The sequence below is a fragment of the Scyliorhinus torazame genome, chromosome 17, assembly GCF_047496885.1.
Source record: "Scyliorhinus torazame isolate Kashiwa2021f chromosome 17, sScyTor2.1, whole genome shotgun sequence".
NCBI lineage: Eukaryota > Metazoa > Chordata > Chondrichthyes > Carcharhiniformes > Scyliorhinidae > Scyliorhinus > Scyliorhinus torazame.
The window spans coordinates 150,993,135-151,020,625 of record NC_092723.1 but is presented as its reverse complement, the minus strand read 5'-3'; the positions used below and the strand labels follow the sequence as shown (position 1 = coordinate 151,020,625).

Below are 27,491 nucleotides of genomic sequence, written 5' to 3'. Positions count from 1 at the left end.
TCAATGGTACGTTCAGATTGAGAAGGAGTGTCTGGGCCTCCTGACAGGGATAGTCAAGTTTCACGACTACGTTTATGGCCTGCCAAAATTCACGGTAGAAACGGATCACAGGCCGCTAGTCCATATAATCCAAAAGGATTTAAATGACATGACATCTCGGTTACAGCGAATTCTTCTTAAGCTACGTCGCTACGACTTCGAACTTGTCTACACGCCAGGCAAAAAGATGATCGTTGCAGATGCCTTCTCCAGGTAATTACCACACCGTGTGAACAAAGTGACTTCATCTGCCACATAGAAGCGCAAGTGCAGTTGTGTGCCACCAACCTTCCGGCCTCTGACGAACGGGTGGTCCAAATTTGTGAGGAAACGGCCAAGGATCCTCTGCTGCAGCGTGTGATGCAACACCTTACCAATGGCTGGCAGAAGGAACAATGTCCCCAGTTCTATAACGTAAAAGAAGACCTGACGGTGGTGGAGGGAATCCTTCTGAAACTCGACAGGATCGTAATTCCTCAGAGCATGCGGGCTATGGTGCTGGGCCAACTCCATGAGGATCACCTTGAGGTCGAGAAATGCAGACGCAGAGCACGGGAGGCGGTCTATTGGCCAGGCATCAGCCAGAACATTGCCGACACAGTCCTCAACTGCCCTACCTGTCAGAAGTTTCAACCAGCTCAACCCAAGGAAACGTTGCAGCAGCACGAGATCGTGACCTCTCCGTGGTCCAAAGTAGGTGTAGACCTTTTCCACGCCAAGGGGCGTGACTACGTACTCCTGGTCGACTACTTCTCCAGTTACCCAGAGGTGGTGAAACTGTCCGACCTCACGTCGAAGGCGGTAATCAAAGCCTGCCAAGAAACATTCGCCAGCCATGGGGTACCGCTCACGGTAATGAGCGACAACGGGCCTTGCTTTTACAGCCAGGAATGGTCTGATTTTGCACAGTCCTACAACTGCCGTCACATAACCTTCAGTCCCCACTACCCGCAGTCAAATGGGAAGGCCGAGAAAGGAGTCCATATTGTAAAGCGGTTGCTGTGCAAAGCTGCAGACTCAGGCTCCGACTTCAACCTGGCACTGCTGGCATACAGGGCAACCCCACTGTCCACTGGATTGTCTCCAGCACAGATGCTCATGAATGGCACTCTGAGGACCACAATTCCAGCCATCCATGTTCCAGACCTTGACCATCTCACGGTCTTACAAAAAATACAGCATCACGGGCCCAACAAAAAGCCACATATGATGCTCATGCCGCGGATCTACCCGAGCTGGCCCCCAGTGATCATGTTCGTGTCCAGTTGCCTGAGGGCGGCTGGTCAGCCACAGCTGTTGTGATCAAACAAGTGACCCCAAGATCGTTCCTTGTCCGCATGGCTGATGGCTCCCTGCTACGGTGCAACAGACGGGCACTGTGAAGAGTTCCACGCCCGCTACCTGACCGACGTGCCCCGCCGCCTACGATGCTTCCTCCGGACGTACCCTACCATGAGGCCACCGATCTACCAGCAATCCTGCCGGCCCACGCGACTACCGCGATGGTAGCGATCCCACCTATCCAAGTGCAGGCGGCTCCTGATCCACCTCTGCGGCGATCGACAAGAATTCGTCGCCCACCACAAAGACTAAATCTCTAGACTGAACTCTTGTACATTTTGTGACTTCATCGCTTTAACCTTTGTAAATATTGTTTCGTTTGCCATATATCTGCACTATCGACACCTTCCTATGTATATACGTTCATCTAGACACCTTTTGTATATAGTCAGGCACATATATACGCTCACACACCCTCGTATTTATTTATCTAAAAAAACTTTTAAGGGGGGGGGAGATGTCATAATATCTACTCATGTGTATACTGAAGTGCAGACAGGCAGTGATTGACATACAGGACAACCAATAAGCACACAACACAGTGCAGCCAATCACCAGACAGGACACTACCACTATAAAGCCAGAGGGCACTCGGTTTCCCGCTCTCTCTGGACCCAGCCACTGAGACAGTCAGAGTCCACGAGGTAGCCAGTGCAAACACCATGCGGTAGATAGTAAGTCTGGTCAGGCTAATACAAGGTCTCCAGTCAGTTCAGTATAGTGTCGACCCACAGCTGAACATGTATATCAGTTCTATCGTTGCATAAAACAGTGTTGGATTTTCTCCAGTGTTAGACGTCTGCTTCTAGCTTCCCTGCATCAAGTGCAGTCCACATCGAGCCAGTCAGCCTAACACATCACCTCCTTTTTAAAAAAAAATAATTTCCAATTAAGGGGTAATTTTAGCATGGCCCAGTCCACCTATCCTGCACATCTTTGGGTTGTGGGGTGAGACCCACGCAGACACGAGGAGAATGTGCAAACTCCACAAGGAGAGTGACCCAGGGCTGGGATCGAACCCAGATGCTCGGTGCCGTGAGGGAGGTGCCTCCTTTTGAGGGGGGGGGCCTCGGAGAGGCTGGGTTTGGTCCCCAGCTGCATAGAGATTTGGGGGTGGGCTGAGCGCTGTACTTAGTAGATATCCTGTTTTTTCATTGGGCTAGGTCAAATACCCCGCTTATTGACTGGGTGCTGACTCTCCCCCTCGTTGGTGTCTCAAGAGGTTGCCTGAGACGTTGGGGGTATGGGTTATATACTGATTTCCTATTTTGTGTTTTGTCGCTTATTTTTTCTGTATGGTATTGATTTCTATCTTTATTGTGTAAATTTTGAAAATATAAAATCCTAATAAATATATTTAGAAAGGAAATGAGTTTCCCAGGCTGCCGAGGCAGGTTTCACGTGATTCCGCCGGTACCGGAGAGGGGTTGAAAATCAGAAATCGCAATCTCACTGGCAAGATTCATGTTTTCTGATTCTTTCTGGATCTGGTTCACTGTTCTCACTGATGGCTAATGTGGGCTCAAAATTGCCCCAATGTGTAACAAATATATTTTGTTACATGGTTATTGCAAGCTAGTTCCTTGCAAAGCACCCACTAATCTATATTATACCTTCCGGGTTAATTCAACAAACAAGTAGAACAGTACAAATAGCTTTAAGAGGGAATTAAAGAACAGCTCATTAAAATCGTCATGAAGTCTTATCTGAACTGTAATGACTATGGGATGCTGAAGTGACTGGGTGTGAGAATGACTGTGAGACGACGGAGTGATTAAGCTGACATTGAATCCCCTCCTATTTTATTTTCCTTTTCTCTCTGTTTAATCTGAGTCACACACAGTTCAATGCCACAAGTAATTTAAGCATTTGTTAAGAGTTAGCAAGAAAATATTCAAGGAGTAACTTCAATAGTTTGGAATATTAAATATCTATTCCTCTAAGCAGGCAGATTATGTTTCTATTGCTCTCATATTACCTTAGTTCTTAGAGTGAAATAAAAGTATTGCAGTTTAGGGTGATCACCAATGACAACTACTGTACACATGTAAAACTCTTCCTGGAGTATAACCAATAGCAACAATGTGTTGGCCCAGTTTATATAAGTAATTCCACATGAGTATATAAGCTTGAAGTATAGAACTCGCAGGGTTCAGTGTTGGGGCCACAGCTGTTCTCTTTATATATTAACGATCTAGATGACGGGACTGAGGGCATTCTGGCTAAGTTTGCCGATGATACAAAGATAGGTGGAGGGGCAGGTAGTATGGAGGAGTTGGGGAGGCTTCAGAAAGATTTAGACAGTTTAGGAGAGTGGTCCAAGAAATGGCTGATGAAATTCAACGTGGGCAAGTGCAAGGTCTTGCACTTTGGAAAAAAGAATAGAGGCGTGGACTATTTTCTAAACGGTGACAAAATTCATAATGCTGAAATGCAAAGGGACTTGGGAATCCTGGTCCAGGGTTCTCTAAAGGTAAACTTGCAGGTTGAGCCCGTAATTAAGAAAGCAAATGCAATGTTGTCATTCATCTCAAGAGGCTTGGAATATAAAAGCAGGGATGTACTTCTGAAGCTTTATAAAGCATTAGTTAGGCCCCATTTAGAATACTGTGAGCAATTTTGGGCCCCACACCTCAGGAAGGACATACTGGCACTGGAGCGGGTCCAGCGGAGATTCACACGGATGATCCCAGGAATGGTAGGCCTAACATACGATGAACGTCTGAGGATCCTGGGATTATATTCATTGAAGTTTAGGAGGTTGAGGGGAGATCTAATAGAAACTTACAAGATAATGAATGGCTTAGATAGGGTGGATGTAGGGAAGTTGTTTCCATTAACAGGGGAGACTAGGACCCGGGGGCACAGCCTTAGAATAAAAGGGAGTCACTTTAGAACAGAGATGAGGAGAAATTTCTTCAGCCAGAGAGTGGTGGGTCTGTGGAATTCATTGCCACAGAGGGCGGTGGAGGCCGGGACGTTGAGTGTCTTTAAGACAGAAGTTGATAAATTCTTGATTTCTCGAGGAATTAAGGGCTATGGAGAGAGAGCGGGTAAATGGAGTTGAAATCAGCCATGATGGAATGGTGGAGTGGACTCGATGGGCCGAATGGCCTTACTTCCACTCCTATGTCTTATGGTCTTATGGTCTAACTACACATACACATTCAAGAATTTTACTGTACACAAATCTGCCAATAATATTTCTTTTTTTCATTGAATGTACAAAGTTTAGTGGTGATGCTTTAAAATAAATTATTTCAAATATTCCTTCAAGTTATTGAGACATCTAGAGCAGTTAGTGGGCCTTAATGGAAGCACCAGGCCACAGTTAAACTATTACACAACAGCTATTTCTGTCAAGTCACTCCTTTCATATCGAATTAGGTTTCCTAGAAAACAGAAAACTCCAAGACATTAAATAGCTGCTATTTTAAATCACCCAAATGATCCAGAGATAGTCTTTCATGGTAGAGATCCAGCTCACTGCAAAACACATACACACACCCAGCTCTTTTCAAACCTTGCAGCTCTCTGGAAACACACAGACACACACACACTGCTTTTTAAACTGGCTTTCTACTTTTTAGCTGCTCTAAGCAAAACCAGCCAGGCACTTTTCAAACTGCAAAACCCAACTGCAAAATGGCTGACCTGAGCTCAGCCCCACCCACTCTCTGACATCACTGTTTTCTTAACGGTACACTGCTTAAACATCCATGTCTTAAAGGTACCCTCACATGACACAGTATGTCTGCTAAAGCTGTGATTAAGGAGTCATAAAGGTGAAGTAATCAATGATTTTAACCATTTAATTGTTTACATATAGATGGCTAATAGAATATTATTTATAGAAAGGAGGTTCCCTGGGATGTAGATAATTTATGAGGGATGGTGTTTAGTCCTAGCTAAGCAAGTCATGGGACATCTTTGTGCATACAGATGATGTAATTAATGGGAGGAACCAGTTCTGCCTGTAGTTGTGGCAATTTTGCCATAGGATTGAGTCTGACAAGACAGAAGAATTTTCAGGTTGCTCTTGAAAGGGTTCTCTCTCCAAAGGCCTGCACAGAGAACAGCAGGTAACCTTGATTGCTAATGTTGTTTATGAGTGAATTTTGAATTGTATTGGGTGGCTTATATATTGTGGCAGGTGTAAATAGTGAGTTAAAGCTCTTCTTTTTACTTAAGAACAGTTTAACTGCTAATTGCAAAGCTATTTTTTTGATGTTAACGTGGTTAATTCTGTATTTAAATTAAAGTTTGTTTTAGCATAAGAAATACCTATTGGTCAGTCATTACTCTGGGGTGAAATATCCTTCCTCACTGTTTTACACAAATTGCAAATTGTTTCTTGATTGGCATCCGAACAAAAACTGGGGTCTGGTCCGGTATCGTCACATTGTTTACCTTTAAAGATGGCGACCTGCTTTTTTGAAAGCTGAAGTTTCTGGCAGGGTGGGCTCTGGATCTGCCTCCTAGGGTTTATTTTGTCTTGAGTGTTTGGGCAGCACGGTGGTACAGTGGTTAGCACTGCCACCTGACAGCTCCAGGGACTCGGGTTTAATTCTGGCCTCGGGGGACTGAGTGGAGTTTGCACGTTTTCCTTGCGTCTGCGTGGGTTTCCTCCCACAGTCCAAAGAAGTGCAGTTAGGTTGATTGGCCATGCTAAATTACCCCGAGGGGGATAAGGTGGAGGCATGGGTTGAAGTATGGTGTTCTTTCCAAGGGTCAGTGCAGACTCGATGGGCCAAATAGCTTCCTTTTGCACTGTAGGAATTCCATGAGTGTCAAAATAATATGGTTGGAAAAGTTGTCAGTGCAGCTGGCAAGCTGCACTCCAGCTCTTCCCACTGACTTGACACTTAGCCCCCCAAAAATCTGAAAATTCCTCCCTAGGCCATTGTCTGATGCAATACTGTGTGTCAAAACAAAGGTGTTGCTAGTGAATAAATTGCCACCTCCCGAGGCCTACAGAGAAAGAGCACTGCCAGACAAGGAAACACACGAATGAGAGGTTTACTATTGACCGCATTGGTTTTCAGTAATTCTTCTGGCAGGCAATTCTTCTACCGTCCAGAATTAAGTTGTTTAGCCTCAATGAGAAAAGTTATCAGGAATTTATCCTTAATTGTTCTCCCTGAAGTTTGAAAACTGCAAGTTGCTTGAGGAACTCAATGAACTGTGAAAGAGTATTCAGAGAAGTGACCGTTGTGAACCTCAGGCAGGCCTTCTCTTCGTTCAGTGGGCCTAAGAAAAATCTTAATTATATCCACAAAAGTAGATAGCAGATAAGGACACATATTTAAATATGGACTTTCCGATTATTATTTGAAAGCATATTCTTGGGAGGATTTTTATAAACTATAACATAATTAAAATTAATTTAGCTTAAAGCAGTTGTAATGTAGGCTGTTTTCTTTAACTAGAAGATTTACTTGTAACTCCATAAGATATAGGATCAGGATTAGGCCATTTAGCATTTAAGCCTGCTCCGCCATTTAAAAAGATCATGGCCAATCTAACATTCACTAAGTCCACTTTCCTGCCTTATCTCCGTAACCCTTAATAAACCTACTGAATAAAAGCCTTGTAAATAAAATGAAATAGAATTGGCTGGAAAGAAAATGTGGTGACCCTGAAATCCTACGGCAAGTGATCTTGCCAGTTTCGCTGGGTTGGGTTTGCTGCCTCCACCCCCCAAACACTGAATCCTGTCAGGGCATGGGGTATCAGTGGGAGGGCACTTCGTTGTGTAGGCCCAGTTACTGCAAGTGTCATTTGGGGTGCTCTTTTGGTCTTTATCTGCACCATTTGCCAGGAAACTTTGGCAGCCCCTCATCCAGCGGACCCCTGAGCAAGGGGTTGGGCCAATGACTTGTTGATTCATTGACATTATCTACTGATTGCTGTGAGGAAGGAATTGCTGCCATTTCTTATGAATGCCAAGTATGGCGTTCCTCAGGGATCAGTGTTGGGACCTTTGCTGTTTGTAGTGTATATAAATGATCTGGAGGAAAATGTAACTGGTTTGATGAGTAAGTTTGTGGACGACACAAAAGTTGGTGGAATTGCAGATAGTGATGAGGACTGTCAGAGGACACAGCAGGATAGAGATCAGTTGGAGACTTGGGTGACGAGATAGCAGATGGAGTTTAATCCGGACAAAGGTGAGGTAATGCATTTTGGAAGGCCTAATACAGGTGGGAGATATACAATAAATGGCAGAACCCTTAAGAGTATTGACAGGCAGGGGGATCTGGATGTATAGGTATAGGTCCACAGGACACTGAAAGTGGCAAAGCAGGTGAACAAAGAACAAAGAAAAGTACAGCACAGGAACAGGCCCTTCGGCCCTCCAAGCCCGTGCCGACCATGTTGCCCGTCTAAACTAAAATCTTCTACACTCCCTGGGTCCGTATCCCTCTATTCCCATCCTATTCATGTATTTGTCAAGATGCCCCTTAAATGTCACTATCGTCCCAGCTTCCACCACCTCCTCCGACAGCGAGTTCCAGGCACCCACTACCCTCTGCGTAAAAAAACTTGCATCATACATCTCCTCTAAACCTTGCCCCTCGCACCTTAAACCTATGCCCCCAAGTAATTGACCCCTCTACCCTGGGAAAAAGCCTCTGACTATCCACTCTGTCTATGCCCCTCATAATTTTGTATATCTCCATCAGGTCGTCCCTCAACCTCCGTCGTTCCAGTGAGAACAAACCGAGTTTATTCAACCGCTCCTCATAGCTAATGCCCTCCATACCAGGCAACATCCTGGTAAATCTCTTCTGCACCCTCGCTAAAGCCTCCACATCCTTCTGGTAGTGTGGAGACTAGAATTGAACACTATACTCCAATTGTGGACTAGCTAAGGTCTATACAGGTGCGACATGACTTGCCAATTCTTATACTCAATGCCCCGGCCAATGAAGGCAAGCATGTCGTATGCTTTCTTGACTACCTTCTCCACCTGTGTTGCCCCTTTCAGTGACCTGTAGACCTGTACACCTAGATCTCTCTGGCTTTCAATACTCTTGAGAGTTCTACCATTCACTGTATATTCCCTACCTGCATTAGACCTTCCAAAATGCATTACCTCACATTGTCCGGATAAACTCCACCTGCCACCTCTCCGCCCAAGTCTCCAAACAATCTAAACCCTGCTGTATCCTCTGACAGTCCTCATCGCTATCCCAACCTTTGTGTCGTCTGCAAACTTACTAATCAGGTGGAGAAGGTCGTCAAGAAGGCATACAGCATGTTTGCCTTCATCGGCCGGGGCACTGAGGATAAAAATTGGCAAGTCATGCTGCAGCTGTATAGAACCTTAATTAGGGCACACTTAGAATATAGTGTTCAATTCTGGTTGCCACGCTACCAGAAGGGTGTAGAGATTTTAGAGATGGTACAAAAGAAGTTTACCAAGATGTTGCCTGGTATGGAGGGCATTAGCTATGAGGAAAGGTTGGAGAACCATGTTTGTTCTCACTGGAAAGACAGAAGTAGAGAGGCGACCTGATAGAAGTCTACAAAATTATGAGGTATATGGACAGAGTGGACAGTCAGAAGCTTTTTCACAGGGTGGAAGAGTCAATTACTAGGGGACATAGGTTTAAGCTGCGAGGGGCAAAGTTTTGAGGTGATGTACACAGAGGGTAGTGGGTGCCTGGGACTCGCTGCCAGAGGAAGTAAAGGAAGCAGGTAAGATAGTGACGTTTAAGGGGCATCTTGCAAACTACATGAATAGGATGAGAATAGAGGGATACGGACCCCGGAAGTGTAGAAGGTTTTAGGTTAGATGGCAGCATGGTCGGCACAGGCTTGGAGGGCCGAAGGGTCTGTTCCAGTGCTGTACTTTTCTTTGTTCTTTTGTTCTTTGTATTAAGTATACATATATCAGCTACTGTCAGAATAATGCAGAGACAGGGGGCTGGATTCTCCGTCCTACCGCGCCAGATTTCTGGTAAAGCACGCCGGCGGGATGCTCCTTTTCGCCGGCTGGTCAATGGGGTTTCCCATTCTGGTACAGCCCCACGCCGTCGGGAAACCCCCGGGCTGCCGGCAAACCGAGCATCCCGACGGCGGCGAATACAGCCCAGGGCCTCAGTTTAACATCTTTTATGGAAGATGAAGCTTGACAGTATTGGGTTGCTCTGAAGATATCGGATACAGAAATTATGTCTTACAACCCCCTTTACTTCCACTTTTGGGGACACTTGAAATGTAGTTCAACAGCCATGAGCAATGAGCAATCAATAAGGACAGCATGACATTGTGAAATGTGAGAATTACGTATAACAGTATACCAGTCGGACATCTCACCAGGGCTATGAACGCAATATTACCTAAATTCATATTTGATTTGATTTATTGTCACCGACTAGATTAAAATTCTCTGAAATCACCTCCAGCTCAATCACAGTGATTCCTCCAAATATCCCTCCAGACTCATGTGCACAAGGCGTACTCCAGGATCGATTTTTTAATACTGGACAAAACATTATTAGTGGGGCTAGTGGACACTGCATTCAGCAATCGTAGTATCGGACCATGTGCCACATTGGCTAGACCTACAGGTGAACACGGGAAATTCACAGCGACCACAGTGGAGGCTAGATGCAGGGCTGTTAGCAGACAACAAGATATGTGAGCGAGTGAGGGAGGCCATTCGGGGGGATAGAAAAACCAACAACACGGGAGAGATCGTGGCTGGGGTGGTGTGGGAGGCATTGAAAGCGGTCATCAGAGGGGAATATATTTCGATTCGGGCCCATAGGGAAAGGGCTGAACAGGCGGAGCTGGACAGTTAGTAGGAGAAATCTTGCATGTGGATCGGAGATATGCGGAGTCTCCAAATGAGGAGCTCCTGAAGGAGCGTCAGAGACTTCAAATGGATTTTGGTCTCCTTTCCACAAGCAAGGCGGAGGGACAGCTGAGGAGGGTAAAAGGGGCAGAATATTAATATGGGGAGAAAGCTAGCAGGATGTTGGCGCATCAGCTGAGGAAGCAGGAGGCGGCGAGAGAAATAGGAAAAATTAAGGATGTGAGGGGGAATGTAAGGAGGGGTTCGGGGGCGATTAATGACGTGTTTCGTGCATTCTATAGTCGTTTATATGAGTCGGAACCCCCTGCGGGGGAGGAGGGAATGAACCAATTCCTGGAGAGGCTAGAGTTCCCGAAGGTAGATGAGGAGCTGGTGGAAGTCTTGGGGGGCCCAATTGGGCTCGGTGAAGTGATAGATGGATTGGGGCAATGCCATCAGGTAAGGCCCCAGGACCTGACGGATTCCCAGTGGAATTTTATAAAAGGTTTTCGGGGCTAGTGGGACCGCTGTTAGTTAAGGCTGTCAACGAATCCAAGGAGTTGGGAGTGCTTACCCCAATGCTATCACAGCTATCAATCTCTCTCATCCTGAAGTGAGACAAGGACCCGGGGAGCTGTGGATCGTACAGCCCAATTTACCTTTTGAATATAGATGCTAAATTACTGGCAAAGATCTTGGCCACCAGAATAGAGGACTGTGTCCCGGAGGTAATAGGTGAGGATCAGACAGGATTTGTGAAGGGCAGGCACCTGACATCCAATATTTGACGGCTTCTTAATGTTACAATGATGCCAGCTGAGGGGCGAGAGGCTGAGGTGATAGTAGCCATGGATGCGGAGAAGGCTTTCGACCGGGTGGAGTGGACATCCTTATGGGACATTTTAAGCAGGTTTGGGTTCAGGCAGGGATTTGTGGACTGGGTCCGGCTGTTATATCAGGCCCCAGTGGCAAATGTGAGAACCAACCGAACCCGGTCAGAATATATTAATCTCGGGAGAGGGACAAGGCAGGGATGCCCGCTCTCCCCATTACTGTTTGCCCTGGCCATAGAGCCTTTAGCAATGGCCCTTAGAGCATCGAGTGTGTGGTGGGGGATAGTGGGGGGGGGGGTTGGTTTTTCTCTATGCGGATGACTTGCTGCTTTATGTACAGACCCGGTGAGGGGAATAACCAAAATCATGGAGGTACTGGGAGAATATGGGCGATTTTCAGGCTACAGGTTGAATATGGGAAAGAGCGAGATGTTTGTGATCCAGGCACGGGGGCAGGTAAGGAGACTGAGGGAGTTACCTTTTAAAGTGGTGGTGGGGAGTTTTAGATGTTTAGGGATTCAAGTGGCTAAAGAGAGGGGGCAGCCCCTCAAGTTAAATCTGGGCAAAGCGGTCGATCAAATGATTTTTGTCCCAAAGGCTTTTTTTTAGAAAAATAAACGTGGCGATTACAGGTTGTGTGTGGGCGGGGGAAACCCCGAGAGTAAAGAGGGCACTCCTGGAGGGCGCTTTATTAATTATTACTGGGCGGCCAACATATTGATGGTCAGGAAGTGGGTAGTGGGGGAGGGGTTGGCCTTGGAGTAAGTGGAAGTGGCATCCTGCAAGGGTACGGGTTTGGAGGCTTTACTAACAGCGCCCCTGCCGTTCTCGCAGGCTCTGTACTCTACAAGCCCTGTGGTGGTGGAAGCCCTAAGGGTGTGGGGGCAATGGAGGCAGCACATGGGATTGGAGCATCAGTGTGGTCTCCGATTTGTAACAATCACCGGTTTGTCCCAGGGAGGCTGGATGGGGGCTTCAGAAGGTGGCATCAGGCAGAGATCGAGAGATTTGGGGATTTATTTATCCAGTAGGACTTTCCGACCTTGGAGGCACTGGAGGAGGAGTTTGAGCTACCGGGCGGGAATGGGTTTCGATATCTTCAGGTCTGGGACTTTGTACGAAGGCAGGTTCCTAGCTTTCCACATCTCCCCCTGAGGGGGCTACAGGATAAGGTGATGTCAAAAACTGGGGTTGGAGAGGGGAGGATTTCGGAGATATACAAGGAGTTGATGGAATGGGAGGGGGACCCGATCAGGGAGGTGAAGTGGGAAGAGGAGCTGGGAAGAGAGCTGGAAATTGAGAAGTGGGAAAAAGCCTTGAAGAGAGTCAATTCATCCTTGACCTGTGCCAGACTTCGCCTGATCCAGTTCAAAGTGGTACACAGGGCCAACATAACGGTTGCCCGGATGAGCAGGTTCTTTGACGAGGTGGAGGACAGATGTGGGCGGTGTGGGAGTAGCCCAGCTAACCATGTACATATGTTCTGGGCATGTCTGAAGTTGAGGAGATTCTGGCAGGGATTTGCGGACGTTATGTCAGAAATCCTGGAAGGGAGGGTAACTCAGAGTCCAGAACTGGCAATATTTGGGATATTGGATGATCCGGGTTCCAAGGGAGGCCGATGACCTGGCCTTCACCTCCCTGGTGGCCCGGAGATGGATTTTGCTAGGATGGAGGGACTCGGAGCCCCCGAAGTCAGGTGTGTGGGTCAGTGGATTTCTCAGCGTGGAAAAAAATCAAGTTCGCCTTGAGAGGATCAACTCAGGGGTTCGCCCAGAGATGGTAACCGTTCATCGACTTCTTCAAAGAAAATTGAAAGTCAGCAGTAAGGGGGGAAAGGGGGGGTGGGGGGTGCAAGAAAGTAGGAGTAGGAGGCATGGCAGTGTCAGATAAGGACAGGGAACTCGGTGTTCAGGTAATTAGGGAATGGGCATGGGCAGTAGGGGACATTGTTTTTTAGGTTTTTTGTGTGTGTCGGCCCATGTGGTTGTTTAAGAAATGTTAATGTGTTAAACTGTGAAAATTACAAATGCTTCAATATAATTTTTTTTTTTTTAAATCCCTCCAGTTCCTCCACTTCCTTTAAGATTGTCCTTAAAACCCACCACATTGATATACCTCTTCTTTCACTCAGTGTCTGTTTCTCATACACCTCGGTGAAGCAACGTGTGATACTTTTTGTCCTCTTTTAATGCAAGTTACTACGACAAACAGGCTTTCTTTATAATACTTAAAAATCAGGATCAACTGAATATCCTTCTTGCAGGATTGAAGGAGCTGGAAGCGAAGTATGGGCTGGAGCAGGGGGAAATGTTTAGATACCTGCAGGTTCGAGATTTTGCCAGAAAGGAGATACAGAGCTTCCCGGTGGAGCCGGCCTCCACATTGCTGGAGGAGGTGCTGACGACAGGGGGACTGGAGAAGGGGGTAGTGTCAGCGGTTTATGGAGCTATTTTGGAAGAGGAGAAGGCACCACTGGAAGGGATCAAAGCAAAGTGGGAGGAAGAGTTGGGAGAGGATATGGAGGAGGGGTTCTGGTGTGAGGTGCTCCGGAGAGTGAATACCTCCACCTCGTGCGCGAGGTTGGGGCTGATACAGCTGAAGGTGGTATATAGAGCACACCTCACAAGGGCAAGGATGAGCCGATTCTTTGAAGGAGTAGAAGATGTGTGTGAGTGTTGCGGGGGAGGGGTGGGGGGGGGGCGTGCTATTCACGTTCATATGTTTTGGTCCTGTCCAAAGCTAGAGGATTACTTGAAGGAGGTTTTTAAGGTAATTTCTAAAGTGGTGCACGTGAAACTGGACTCCGGGGGGGGGCGGAGGCCATATTCGGGGTGTTGGACCAGCCAGGGTTGGAAACGGGTGCGCAGGCAGATGTTGTAGCCGTTGGCTCGTTGATCACCCGAAGGCGGATCCTGATAGATTGGAGAGCAACCTCTCCACCCTGTGCCCTGGCGTGGTGGGGGGGCCTGTTGGAATCCTTGACTCTTGAGAATGTTAAGTTTGAACTGAGGGGAAGGATGGAGGGGTTCTACAATTCATGGGCATTATTCATTATGCACGACTTCCGGTTGCGGCAGGGATGAGCGAGCCGCACGTTTCGGCGGCTCCAGCTCCGACGGAACTTCGGGCTCTTTTAAGAGCCCCAACGGGGACTTGGACGGCCGTAAAACCCGGTGCAAGGCGCGAGGGAAGGGAGCCCCCCCCGAAAGACGGAGGGAAAAACCGGCGGCAGCGGCTGCAGCCCAAAGAATCTGCAGCCAGAAGATCAGAGAGAGAGAGAGAGGGAGTGAAACAAAATGGCGGCGGAGAAACCACAGGTGACATGGGGGCCTGAGCAGGACGAGGTGGTGAGACGGTGCGTGGACCTGCTGAAGAAGGAGGTAATGACCCCGTTGTTACAGGCAATTGAGGGGCTTAAGGAGACTTTAAAGACCCAGGAGACGGAACTTCGCGTGGTGGAGCAGAAGGTGTCAGGTATTGAGGACGAGGTCCTGGGCCTGGCGGTCAAGACTCAGACGCACGAGGCACTTCATAAAAAGTGTGCTGACAGGATTGAGGCCCTTGAAAATGGAGCGCGAAGGAAGAACCTTAGGATACTAGGTCTCCCGGAGGGTGTGGAAGGAGTGGACTGTGGAGCGTACGCAAGTAAGATGCTGAGCTCACTGATGGGTGCTGAGGCCCCTGCGGGCCCCATGGAGGTGGAGTGGGCAAATCGGATCCCGGCGAGAAGACCAAAAGCGGGAGAACCACCGAGGGCGATAATCGTGCGATTCTACCGCCTTAAGGACAGAGAACAGGTCCTGAGATGGGCCAAAAAGGTGCGGAGTAGCAGATGGGAGAATGCGGTGGTAAGGATCTACCAGGATTGGAGTGCGGAGGTGGCGAGAAGGAGGGCGAGCTTCAACCGAGCCAAAGAGGTTTTGCACAAAAGGAAGGTGAAGTTTGGGATGCTGCAGCCGGCAAGACTATGGGTCACGCATCAGGAGAGACAATATTATTTCGAGACGGCGAAGGAAGCATGGTCCTTCATCAATGAAGAGAAACTGGACCGGAACTGAGGGACTGATGCTGCAGGGAACTGTTATTGTTGTTATTATTGTTTTTGTTAATGGGATGGTGAAAGTTAAGCGAGAAGTAAACAGGGAAGGGGGGGGGGGACACTGGGGAAATGTGGGCGCCGGTGAGGGGGGAGAGGCGGGACATAGTCAGAGAATGGGGAAGGAGAGGGGGAGGGGAAAGGGAGCTGCGCCATAAGAGGCGGGACAGGTAAAGGGATGTTCCCGCGGCAGAAAGAATAAGGCGGGAAAACAGGCGCAAGGCGGATGGGAGTTCCCTCACACCGGGGGGGCCGAGGAGCGAGCAGGAGTAGCTGGGGTCAGTTGAAGTCAGCTGACTTACGGAAGTGATATGGGGGGAGCAATCAAGCTAGATAGGGATCTAGCGGGGGGGGGGGGGGGGCAACTGGGTTGCTGCTGCGGAAATCCAAAAGGAAATGGCTAAAGAGAAGGTGGTCGGGGGCGGAATGCGACGCTGGGGGAGCGAGCGGGAGCGCGGAGGCGGAATATGGGACTGGCCTAGAGAAGGTAATGGCTAGTCGACACGGGAGGGGGGCAGGTAGCCCCCCAGTGCGGCTGATCACGTGGAACGTGAGAGGCCTGAATGGGCCGATAAAAAGGGCCCGAGCGCTCGCGCATTTGAAAGGACTAAGGGCAGACGTGGTTATGCTCCAATAGACGCACCTAAAGGTGGCGGACCAAGTTAGGCTAAGGAAAGGATGGGTGGGACAGGTGTTCCACTCAGGACTGGACGCAAAGAACAGAGGGGTGGCCATTTTGGTGGGGAAACGGGTAGCATTTGAAGCAAAGAACATCGTAGCAGATAGTGGAGGTAGATATGTAATGGTGAGTGGTAGGCTGGAGGGAATGGAGGTCGTGTTGGTTAATGTGTATGCCCCAAATTGGGACGATGCGGGGCTCATGAGACGGATGCTGGGGCGTATTCCGGACCTGGAAGCAGGAAATTTGATTTTAGGAGGGGACTTCAACACGGTGCTGGACCCGGGGCTAGATAGATCCAGCTCAAGGACTGGAAGCAGGCCGGCAGCGGCCAAGGTACTTAAGGGGTTTATGGACCAAATGGGGGGAGTGGACCCATGGCGATTTCTTAGACCCAGGGCTAGGGAGTATTCTTTCTTCTCCCACGTCCATAAAGTGTACTCCCGGATAGATTTTTTTGTTCTAGGAAGGTCGTTGATCTCTAGGGTGGAAGAAGCTGAATACTCAGCCATAGCGGTTTCGGATCATGCCCCACATTGGGTGTACCTGGAAGTAGGAGAGGACAGGGAGCAGAGAACACTCTGGCGATTAGATGTGGGACTGATGGCGGATGAGGGAGTGTGTGCAAGAGTGAGGGGGTGTATCGAGAGATACCTGGAGGTCAATGACGACGGCGAGGTCCCTGTGGGAGTGGTCTGGGAAGCACTAAAAGCGGTGGTCAGAGGAGAGATGATTTCTATTGGGGCCCACAAAAGGAAAACAGAGGCCAAGGAAAGGGATAGATTACTGGGGGAGATTTTAAGGGTGGACAGGGAATTTGCAGAGACCCCGGAGGAGGAGCTGTACAGGGAGAGGAGACGACTCCAGACCGAGTTTGACCTTCTGACCACCAGAAAGGCAGAGGTACTGTGGAGGAAGGCACAGGAGAGGAGGTATGAATATGGGGAAAAGGCTAGTCGCCTGTTGGCGCACCAACTGCGAAAGAGGGCAGCAGCGAGGGAGATAGGAGGAATTAGGGATGAAAGGGGAGACACCGTGCGAAGGGCAGGACAGATAAATGAGGTGTTCAAGACCTTTTATGAAGAACTGTATAGGTCTCAGCCCCCAGAGGGAGAGGAGGGGATGCGGCAGTTCCTGGACCAGTTGAGGTTCCCGAAAGTGGAGGAGCAGGCGGTGGCAGGCCTGGGGGCGCCGATTGAGGTGGACGAGGTTATTAAGGGACTGGGAAGCATGCAAGCAGGGAAGGCCCCGGGGCCAGACGGGTTCCCGGTGGAATTCTACAGAAAATATGTGGACTTGTTGGCCCCGTTGTTGGCAAGGACGTTCAATGAGGCCAGGGAAGGGGGGACACTACCCCCGACAATGTCGGAGGCGACGATATCGCTAATTTTGAAGAGGGACAAAGATCCAATGCAGTGTGGGTCCTATAGACCTATTTCACTATTGAACGTGGACGCCAAACTGCTAGCAAAGGTGCTGGCATCGAGGATAGAGGACTGTGTCCCAGGGGTGGTGCACGAAGACCAGACAGGGTTCATAAAAGGGAGACAATTGAATGTTAACGTGCAACGGCTATTAGGGGTGATAATGATGCCCTCAGTGGAGGGGGAGGCAGAGATAGTGGCGGCAATGGACGCAGAGAAGGCATTTGAGAGGGTGGAGTGGGAGTATTTATGGGAAGTGTTAAGGAGGTTTGGGTTTGGGAACGGATTTATTCGCTGGGTTAAACTACTTTATGGGGCACCAACGGCAAGCGTAGTTACAGGTCGACATAGATCTGAGTATTTCCGATTATATAGGGGAACAAGACAGGGATGCCCGCTGTCTCCATTGTTGTTTGCGCTGGCAATTGAACCTCTGGCCATGGCGCTGAGAGACTCCAGGAAATGGAGAGGGGTGACTAGAGGGGGAGAAGAACACCGAGTCTCGTTATACGCGGATGACCTATTGCTATACGTGTCGGACCCAGCGGGGGGGGGGGGGGGTGATAGAGGTTATGCGAATCTTGAGGAGGTTCGGGGAATTTTCGGGGTATAGGTTAAACATGGGGAAGAGTGAATTATATGTGATACATCAAGGGGACCAGAGTAGAGAGATAGAAGGCTTACCGCTAAGGAAAGTGGAAAGAAACTTCCGATACTTGGGGATTCAGATCGCTAGGAGCCGGGGAACCTTGCACAGACTTAATCTGACACGGCTGGTAGAACAAATGGAGGAGGACTTTAAGAGGTGGGACATGCAGCCTTTATCGCTGGCGGGCAGGGTGCAGGCAATTAAGATGATGGTCCTCCCGAGGTTCTTATTTGTATTTCAATGTCTCCCTATTTTAATCACCAGGACCTTTTTTAATAAAATAGATAGGAGCATTACGAGCTTTGTGTGGGCAGGGAAAGTTCCGAGAGTAAGGAGGGGGTTCCTGCAGCGCAGCAGGGACAGAGGAGGACTGGCACTACCGAATTTGGGAGATTATTATTGGGCCGCCAATGTGGCAATGATACGTAGATGGATGATGGAGGGTGAGGGAGCGGCGTGGAAAAGGCTGGAGAGAAGGTCCTGTAAAGGGACGAGTCTAGAGGTGCTGGTGACGGCGCCGCTACCGTTCTCATCGAAAAAGTACACCACGAACCCGGTGGTGGCGGCAACACTGAACATATGGGGACAGTGGAGGCGACAGAGAGGTGTGCGGGGAGCCCTGGTGGGGTCCCCTATCAGGAACAATCATAGGTTCGCCCCAGGAAGAATGGATGGAGGATTTCAGAGCTGGTACCAGTTGGGAATTAGGAAGGTGGGAGATTTATTCATAGATGGGACTTTTGCGAGCTTGGGAGCACTGGAGGAAAAGTATAAGTTACCCCGGGGGAATTTCTTGAGATATATGCAGGTGAGGGCGTTTACTAGACAACAGGTGAGGGAATCTCCGCTCTCCCGACACAGGGGATACAGGACAGGGTGCTTTCAGGGGTGTGGGTCGGAGAGGGCAAGGTGTCAGAGATTTATAGAGAGATGAGGGAAGAGGGGGAGGAGTCGGTGGGCGAACTAAAAAGAAAGTGGGAAGAAGAATTAGGGGAGGAGATAGAGGAGGGTATGTGGGCTGATGCCCTAAGCAGGGTAAATTCCTCTTCCTCATGCGCCAGGCTTAGCCTGATTCAATTTAAGGTGCTACATAGAGCACACATAACGGGGGCAAGATTGAGCAGGTTCTTTGGAGTGGAGGACAAATGTGGGAGGTGTGGCGGGAGCCCGGCAAACCACGCACATATGTTTTGGGCGTGCCCGGCACTGGAAGGGTATTGGAAGGGAGTGACGGGAGTGATTTCGCAGGTGGTGAAGGCCCGGGTCAAACCAGGCTGGGGGTTAGCTCTATTTGGAGTTGCGGAAGAGCCGGGAGTGCAGGAGGCGAAAGAGGCCGATGTCGTGGCCTTTGCGTCCCTCATAGCCCGGCGCAGGATCCTACTCATGTGAAAGGAGGCGAAACCCCCCGGACTGGAGGCCTGGGTAAACGATATGGCGGGGTTTATTAAACTGGAGCAGATAAAGTTTGCCCTGAGAGGATCGGCTCAAGGGTTCACCAGGCGGTGGCAGCCATTTCTCGACTACCTAGGGGAACGTTAGAGGGAAGACGGATGACCAGCAGCAGCAACCCGGGGGGGGGGGGGGGGGGAGGAGGAGGGGGAGAGGCAGTTGAGTTTGGGTCAATAGAGTACGAGGTTTTGTTACTTGTATATTATTACTACTATTATTATTATTGTTAAAAAGTTTAAAAATTTCTGTTTTGTTACTGTTATCGTTTCGCTTGTTTTGTAAGCGGGAAAAATGTTGCTCAGGGAAAAAAATTTCAATAAAATATATATTTTTAAAAATTATTCATTATGCACTTTCAAGAACTGGATAACATCGAACATTAGTTGGGGCGTGTGGGTGGGAGGGTTGGGGAGAGGGGGGCTGTGTGTGTTAATGGCGGCTATGGGTGATCCCTAATTCCTTTTTGTCATTTGTTTGTGTGAACCTGCGGGCTAATGTTTTGGGTTTGGTGGGAGGATGGGATCGTTGTTATTGATATGGGATTGACATATTTGTTACTGATTATTGTTTATTGTTGGTGGGTGTAAATTTGGGAGAAAATGTGAAAAAGGAGAATAAAAAATATATTTTTTTTAAACTGAATTTCCTTCACTGTTACATAAACAATTTCTTCTAAATCTATCAAGGATCCTCGTACAATATAAAATAATTCATAATCTTTAAGTTAAATTGGACAGATGTCCAATTGAATTTTTGTCATACAATACACAGTAACCAATAGCGGTGTGCGAAGGTGGTGACGTGGTGGTCTTGTCGCTGGACTAGTAATCCAGGATAATGATTTGGGGACTGGGGTTCAAATCCTAACAGCAGATGGTGAAATTTGAATTCACTAAAAGTCTGGAATTAAAAGTTTAAAGATAACCATGAAACCATTGTGATCTTTAGACTTTTAATTGCATGAAACCATTGTTGGTGTAAAAACCCATCTAGCTCACTAATGTGCTTCAGGGAAGAAAATCTGCCATCCTTACCTGGTCTGGCTTACAGCAATGTGGTTGACTCTCAGCTGAAGGGCAATTAGGAATGGGCAATAAATGCTGGCCCAGTCAGTGATGCCCACATCCCATGAACTAATATAAGGAAAAAGAGTAGTTTGGTGTAGTTATTATAATGTTCTAACGTATTGGGTTCTTTCCCATCTCAAACCAACATCTAATAAATAGAATAGAAGGCCAGGTCTCTTATCTATTTCTACAAACAGGTGCAGGAAACCTACCCGTCATCTTTTTCAGAAAGTATTCATTTCCTCAATTCTCCTTGTTTTTCAAATAGGTTGGCTCAACTCGCTAGCTAACCATGTGGCAGAAAAATCGCCATTTCTGGAAGAATGATTGGCCGAGACTCGGCTGTGCCCCAGACCACTAAGTAACCATCTAAATGTAAAAGCTGAAAAAAGCTGTAAAACCTAGATTACATTTTGTATCATATCATTTCTTAGCCTTGAATGAGAGAATACTCACGGGGCAGGGAAAACTTCAGGTTGTGCTGCAATATGTAAGTAAGTTGCCGAGAGAGGAGAGTGGAAGCCATGTTAGATTTCAAGGACAGAAGGTTCACAGGCAGTGAAATTCAGATTCCCAGCCGACAGCTCTGTGGAGGAAGAAACAAACAACATCCTCAAAAGGGGCTCGTTATTTTATCCACGTTGCACGGAGTGATTTTCAGTGCCCATTTGTGATGTTTTACTCTAATTTTGTGCTACATGGGTTTCTTCCCCAAGCAATTCTTCTAAATACAAATCTACATACAGGTCTTACATTAGAGAAAACAAAGTCAATATGTAAGCATGCTAGGTGGAAGACCGACACTACATGCGACAGCTTTATGCTTTAGGCAACATCAAAATTGCAATCGGAGTCACAGAAATCTTCACTTCAACCGTGCATTTAGAGAAAAGGCTTTGACGAATTATTTCTTTCAATGCACCAGAAGTTGTCTTGGCATGTTAAATAATCAATTTTCACAGCATTCATTCACAAAATAGGATGTTTTATGAATTGCTTTTATTAATTATGACTGATTACTGAACAAGATAACCAACTTGTTGTCACGGTCCCAGTTGAAGTCATAACTGGATAGGAACCCTGGCTCAAAAGACTGTAAGTTTAATCTTTTTTTTATAAAACACGGAGGAACAGAGTCACAGGGCCGCTAATTAGTTTTGACAAGGAAAGAAACATTTGTTAAACATGAAAGATTGGATTATTATGCAATACTCCCTTACTTCCCATTATCTTAACAAATATACACAGATTTAAAGATTAACATGGATTACAAAGTACATCTTAAGCTACAGTGGTCTCATTAATACAAAAAAGTCCCGTTTTAAGCGCACAAGTAGACTGTGGTCAAATACACACACTCCGCTCTGAACCCAAGTTAATGTCTGTGAATTTCTCCTTGTGCACTGTAGGGATCCTATGATTCTTGGAAACTTCTCTTCATTCGCTAGTTTCTCCAGTTCTCTAGTTTCCTTAACATTCTTCAGATGATTGCATTTGTTTTCTTTACCGTTACTCAGTGGTACGGCTTTTCCTCTAGCAAAGCTAAGAGGGATGTTCCTTCTCTAGCCTTCTAAACCAACTGCTCTGGTTTCCAGTTAAAACTAAGAACAAAGGAAAATGGCCTCCTGTTGCTAAGCAATGCCTCTGCTGTTACTATTTATTGTTCACAGCATACCTCTCTATAAACACAATAGAAACACAGTTGGAACTTAACCAACTTCACACATATACCACCTTTGACCAGCATGAATCTAACGACATGTTTTACCCTTCCAGGTACAGAAACATTAAAATAAACACACTTAAAACTATACCTTGCCATGCAAATATATATAAATAGTTTTAATAAATAGTTCAATGAGATAAGTTCTTAGTGAAGAGCAAAACAGATCAATTTTGGGCGAAAGGGAAATGTATTATTTTATGGTCAGAGCTGAGTGATGACTTTGGCATAGAAAAAAATTTCTTTTACTTCCACCACTAAATTTCAGAATCCAGTAATCCTGGTGGGGTAAATTCCGAATAACTTCCATCCAACAAACGGTTTTCCACTAACAGGGTTGGTTGGCACAGTGTAATTGTCCCTTGTGCCATCCGCATCCTGGCCCCTCAAGTGCACTCCTGAAGGACTGCAGGATCCCAGACCACTGGCATCTCTGGCCGAAGGCCAAAGAAAAACAAAATGATTAACTCCTCTATTGCTCCAGTGTGACATTACCATTTCCCACATCTGTCATTAGAGAACTAATATTCGTGCAGCGACAATTGTTAAATCAGGTTGCTTCAGTAACTATCCTTTCAAACGTAAGCTCACAAATTTAGCTCCTTCAGCGGCAACTTTTCCAAGCTAATTCTCTTGCTGATGTTGTTAACACAAGCAATCATATTCCCTGGTGTAGAAGATATAACTATACAAATGTGGTCAAAAAGGAAGATAATTTTTATTACCAATCTGAGTCTAGCTCCAACATAAAGTGAAAAATTAGAAAAACACGGGGTGGGACTTTCTGGCCCTTCCCACCAGCGGGGATCTTTCAGTCCCGCCAAAGGCAACCCCATGCGGTGGGACGGGCAAGCCACTCAAAACATCTCGTTGCCTTCTGCGGGACAGGAAGATATTTTCAGTGCCCAATTGTGAGTCACCTACACCGCCAGAAAACTCAGCGCTGGGGCGGAAAATCTGTCTTCGGCCAATCAGGAGGAAGAAACTCCCAACAGAAATGCATATAATGAATAGTTACAGAAGTTATGTGATCTCATTTAAACTGACGAGTGCATTATATGAAGAATGCGGAAGATCTAGACCAGCATTCAAAGAATAATGTTCAACTATTAATCGTCCGATTAAAACAATATTGCTTCCCCAGAAGAATAATGAAGGAAGTTCTGGACCAATATAGCATTGGTGATAGTGGATATATTTTAACACTGGGAAGTTCTAATTCCAAGTGTTTCAACACAATGGTTATAATTGAAATCTATAGCCACCAACAAACAGCTTAATCAATATATTTCTATAATGGGCAAAGTCTCATAGAAATGTTTCAGATATAGTAGGGCATTAGTCATTTGAGGTATGTGATGTTGGATGTCATTATCTGTCGGGACATAATAGGCGTGATGGGGCTTCATCCAATTGATTGTAATGTAATTCAAAATGAAAGGTATGTGTCACACATCATATAAGATTGGTCACTGCAAGATAATTGGAGCTTCCCGACACCATCAGTCCAGTAAATTAATTGTACTCTACATTAACTGCCCTCAGCTCTGTAATAATCTTTGCAAATTGGTACTTTTCATGAGTGTAGACTTCAGTGCTTCATTCAGTTCATTCCCTATCTATTCACTTAAGGTCAACATTACGTGTCTACACAGAACACCTGGATTTTTACCATGATGGATAGCCACACCGTCGCGACGAAAATAACGGACCAGCCTGCAAATTGCAAGTCTTGCCCCTAAACACGCACGTTGCGGGGGTGTTGAAGGAGGGCAGTTCACATTTCACAAGTGCATTTCACAAAGGCTATTTAAATCATCAACTGCCTCCACTCAAGTTGGCCCGGGAATGTGAAACCTGAAATGTGCAGAGCAGACCTGGTAAGAACAAATCTGAACTTTGTGCATTTCTTTGGAAAGCAAGAGTGTTCCTTTAGAGAGGTAAGGTACCTCTTTGGATATGGTCCCGGGACATCTTTGTGGGAGGTAAGGTGACCTTAGGGGTGCTCCGGTGCCTTTTGAAATTGTTAAAAGTAAGCATAAATGTGTGTAAAAAGAGCATAAACTAATTAACCATCAAACTCATTGGAACAGTCAACAAACCTGTACTAATCAACTGTCAGAAGTATCAAGAAGGCCTGACAAAAGTGTCAAGAGGGTCAGTCAAAAGCACCAGTCAACAAGAGTGTGATATGGTACGAATTAAGTAATGGCATGATGGGAAAACTGGTCAATGGGAAGACTGGTCAAAAGGTTTGATGCAATATAAGAAAGGCTGAAACTACTCATTCCAGCTCACCAGGCCCATGTAAAGAATGCTGCCCTAACCATTTTCAGGCTAGTATGGCCATAGGCCAACTCTGCATAACTTGAAGTCTGAAAAGATCAGCGAAGGTCGAGCCATTCCAAAACACCGGACCTCGGCAACTCCTGATAAAACTAACTCATCATAACCCAGGGCCGTAGGAATTTAAAACAAGATAAGTTCAGGAAGAAACAAGTCTATTCCGACCTTTCAATGTTCCCGCCAAGGACTAAATTAATGGTATGAGTGATATGACCAATCATGATCCGATCTATGCTTCCGTTTGTATTTCCGATCAAACTCCTGACTATACTGTTGTCACATAATCTTGACAATGATAATGTATAAATATTGAGCTAATTCTCCGCGAAAGCGCGGAACTTGTGAAAGACTCAGCAGTTTTGTTCACTGCTCTCTGACTTCAAGTTTCAGCCATTACTGCATGCAGTTGTTTTCGAAAATAAAGCTTGTTATTCTGTCTTAACGAGTGTGTTGAATCTATCTACTATTGACTTTGACAAGAGCTGGCAAGCATTTGAAATAAAACTCTTCAAATCTTTGAAAAAATATCTGGAGTGTTGAAAAAAAATCATTGCTTTCTATTTTATTCTATGATAAGGCTGAGAGCTTCCATTATTGGATTACTGCTGCGTGACTAATTTAACAACCATCCATTATCACAGTAGAGTGCCTGCCATTTCAGTTTGATTGAGAGGTACAAATGGTTATGGACTCTTTGAAGTTTGACTATGAATTCCAATATAATAAAAGCAAAATACCGCAGGTGCTGGAGATCTAAACTAAAAACAGAAAGTACTGCGTCTAGAAGCATCTGTGGAGAGAGAAAGAGAGGTAGCATTTTAAGTCCAATATGATAGTTCTGAAAAAGGCTTGCAACATTAACGCTGTATCTCACTTCACAGATGCTGCTGGACCTGCTGAGTCTTTCCAGCATTGTTTTGTATATCTCAGATTTCTAGCATCCGCAGTATTTTGCTTTAATTTTAGGGTATGAGGGGTTATCGGTGAGGGCACATGGCATGAGGTGGCATGGATGGAGCACATAGAAAGTGTACAGCAGAGGGCGAGGGGTATAAGGGGTGAGGGCTAGAAATCTGATGTCCAGACAGCCATTTTTAAACATTAGGGTCATGGATCCGGGAATTTTCCCCACTCTTTGAACCAGACTCATGGACGGAAACCAATGCCAGAGTGTGGAATCACAACTTTGCAGAGAGATTAAACTGGTATAATGTTGACTGAATAGATGGATACTTTCGGACATGAAAACGTTATTTATTATTTTCAAGACTTTCAGATTTTTCCATTTACTATGTATAGAGAGTAACCTAGTACGGATCAGTAGGGTACACAACATCTAAACTTTTTCTAAATTAACGCATAAATTCAAAACACTAATGTTCTTCCACAGCTGATGGTAAATTAATTAATCTACTATGGTTACCCAATTTATCCTTCGCTTCCCTCTTGATCAAGGAAAATAACAGTATATTTGCATTTTTAACGAGGATTGGTCAAAGCTCATGTGGAGCATAAACATTGCATGGAGCTGTTGGAGCGAATGGTTGTTTCGGTGTTGTAAATACTTTGCATTGGCTTCTGTTCTCTCCTTTCTGACCTCTGTCAATAGATGGTGGTGCATGCAGTGAATTTCCATCTAGAATTCTAACTTTTCAGTATATGTTCCTTTTCTATATTTGGTTCTTTCAATTGTTTCAGGTCCTCCTGTAATTCTTCCATATTTGCACGTCAACCATCATTTATAAAAGGATTGGACCAAAGCATTTATTTAATAGTTCTGTGACACCCTCGCTATCCCTCTTCATCCCCTGTCTAAACTCTCTCAACTTTTGACTCTTCCAAAGCACTCAACAATTTATCAGTTTACAGCTTCCTGGCCCGAACCAATTCCTTTTCACTGTCCATCTTCCACCCCCCCCCCCCCCCCCCACCCCCCCCCAACAGAACAACCTGTGCACCCTCCATTTCTCCCTTGAACAAAGGCTCAACCAGTCCCAGTCTGCCACCGGCCTTCTCTACCTGGCTAGACGTGTTCTTACATTGAACTGTTTTTTCCTCTGATTCATGGACTTCCTCAAAATAAATTATCTTTAGGAGCTCATATATATCCTAGCTATGACTACCTTTTTGTGGGACATGTGGAACACCCTCATTCCTTTTTCTGATTCACTCATGACTATATTGTGCCCTTGCCTCAAACAGGAAAACATTTCCCCCAATTTCCACCCCACCGTCACAGAATCACACAGTGCAGAATAGGTCCTGTGGCCCATCGCGCCTACACCGATACATGAAAAAAAACCTGACCTACTTACCTAATCCAATTTACCGGCACTTGGTCCTTGGCCTTGAATGTTATGATGTGCCAAGTGCTCATTCAGTTACTTTTTAAAGGATGTGAGGCAACCTGCCTCTATCACCCTCCCAGGCAGTGCATTCCTGACCGTCACCACCCTCTGGGTAAAAACATTTTTCCTCACATCCCCACTAAACCTCCAGCCCCTTAGCATGAAATTGTGTCCCCTTCACTTAATGGGAACAGCTGCTCCCTATCCACCCTGTCCATGCCCATCATAATCTTGTACACCTTGATCAGGCTGCCCCTCAATTTTCTCTGCTCCCACAAAAATAACCCAAGCCTATCCAACCTCTCTTCATAACTTAAATGCTCCATTCTAGGCAACATCATGGTGAATCTCCTCTGCACCCCCTCCAGCGCAATCACATCCTTCCTATAATGTGGTGACCAGAACTGCACACAGTACTCCAGCTGTGGCCTCATCAAACTTCTATACAACTCCAACATGACCTCCTTGCTTTTGTAATCTATGCCTCGGTTGATAAAGGCACGTGTCCCATATGCCCTTTTCACCACCTTATTAACCTGCATTTCGGCCTTCAGAGATCTATGGACAAATAAGCCATGGTCCCATTGTTCCTCAGAACTTCCCAGTGTCAGACCATTCATTGAATACTTACTTGACAAATTGGGCCTTCCAAAGTGTATCACCTCACACTTTTCAGAGTTAAATTCCA

General features: G+C 46.5%; 1 protein-coding gene across 2 annotated transcripts in view; it reads right to left on the bottom strand.

The window, feature by feature from the left end:
• abat (4-aminobutyrate aminotransferase) overlaps window positions 1–27,491 on the bottom strand; it is a 244,185-nt gene that overhangs the window by 121,249 nt on the left and 95,445 nt on the right. For both annotated transcript variants that reach the window (XM_072481278.1, XM_072481277.1), the window contains exon 2: window positions 20,843–20,972. In XM_072481278.1, coding sequence (XP_072337379.1) covers window positions 20,843–20,912 — 70 coding nt within the window. In that variant the 5' untranslated portion in view covers window positions 20,913–20,972. The remainder of the gene's footprint in view (window positions 1–20,842; window positions 20,973–27,491) is intronic.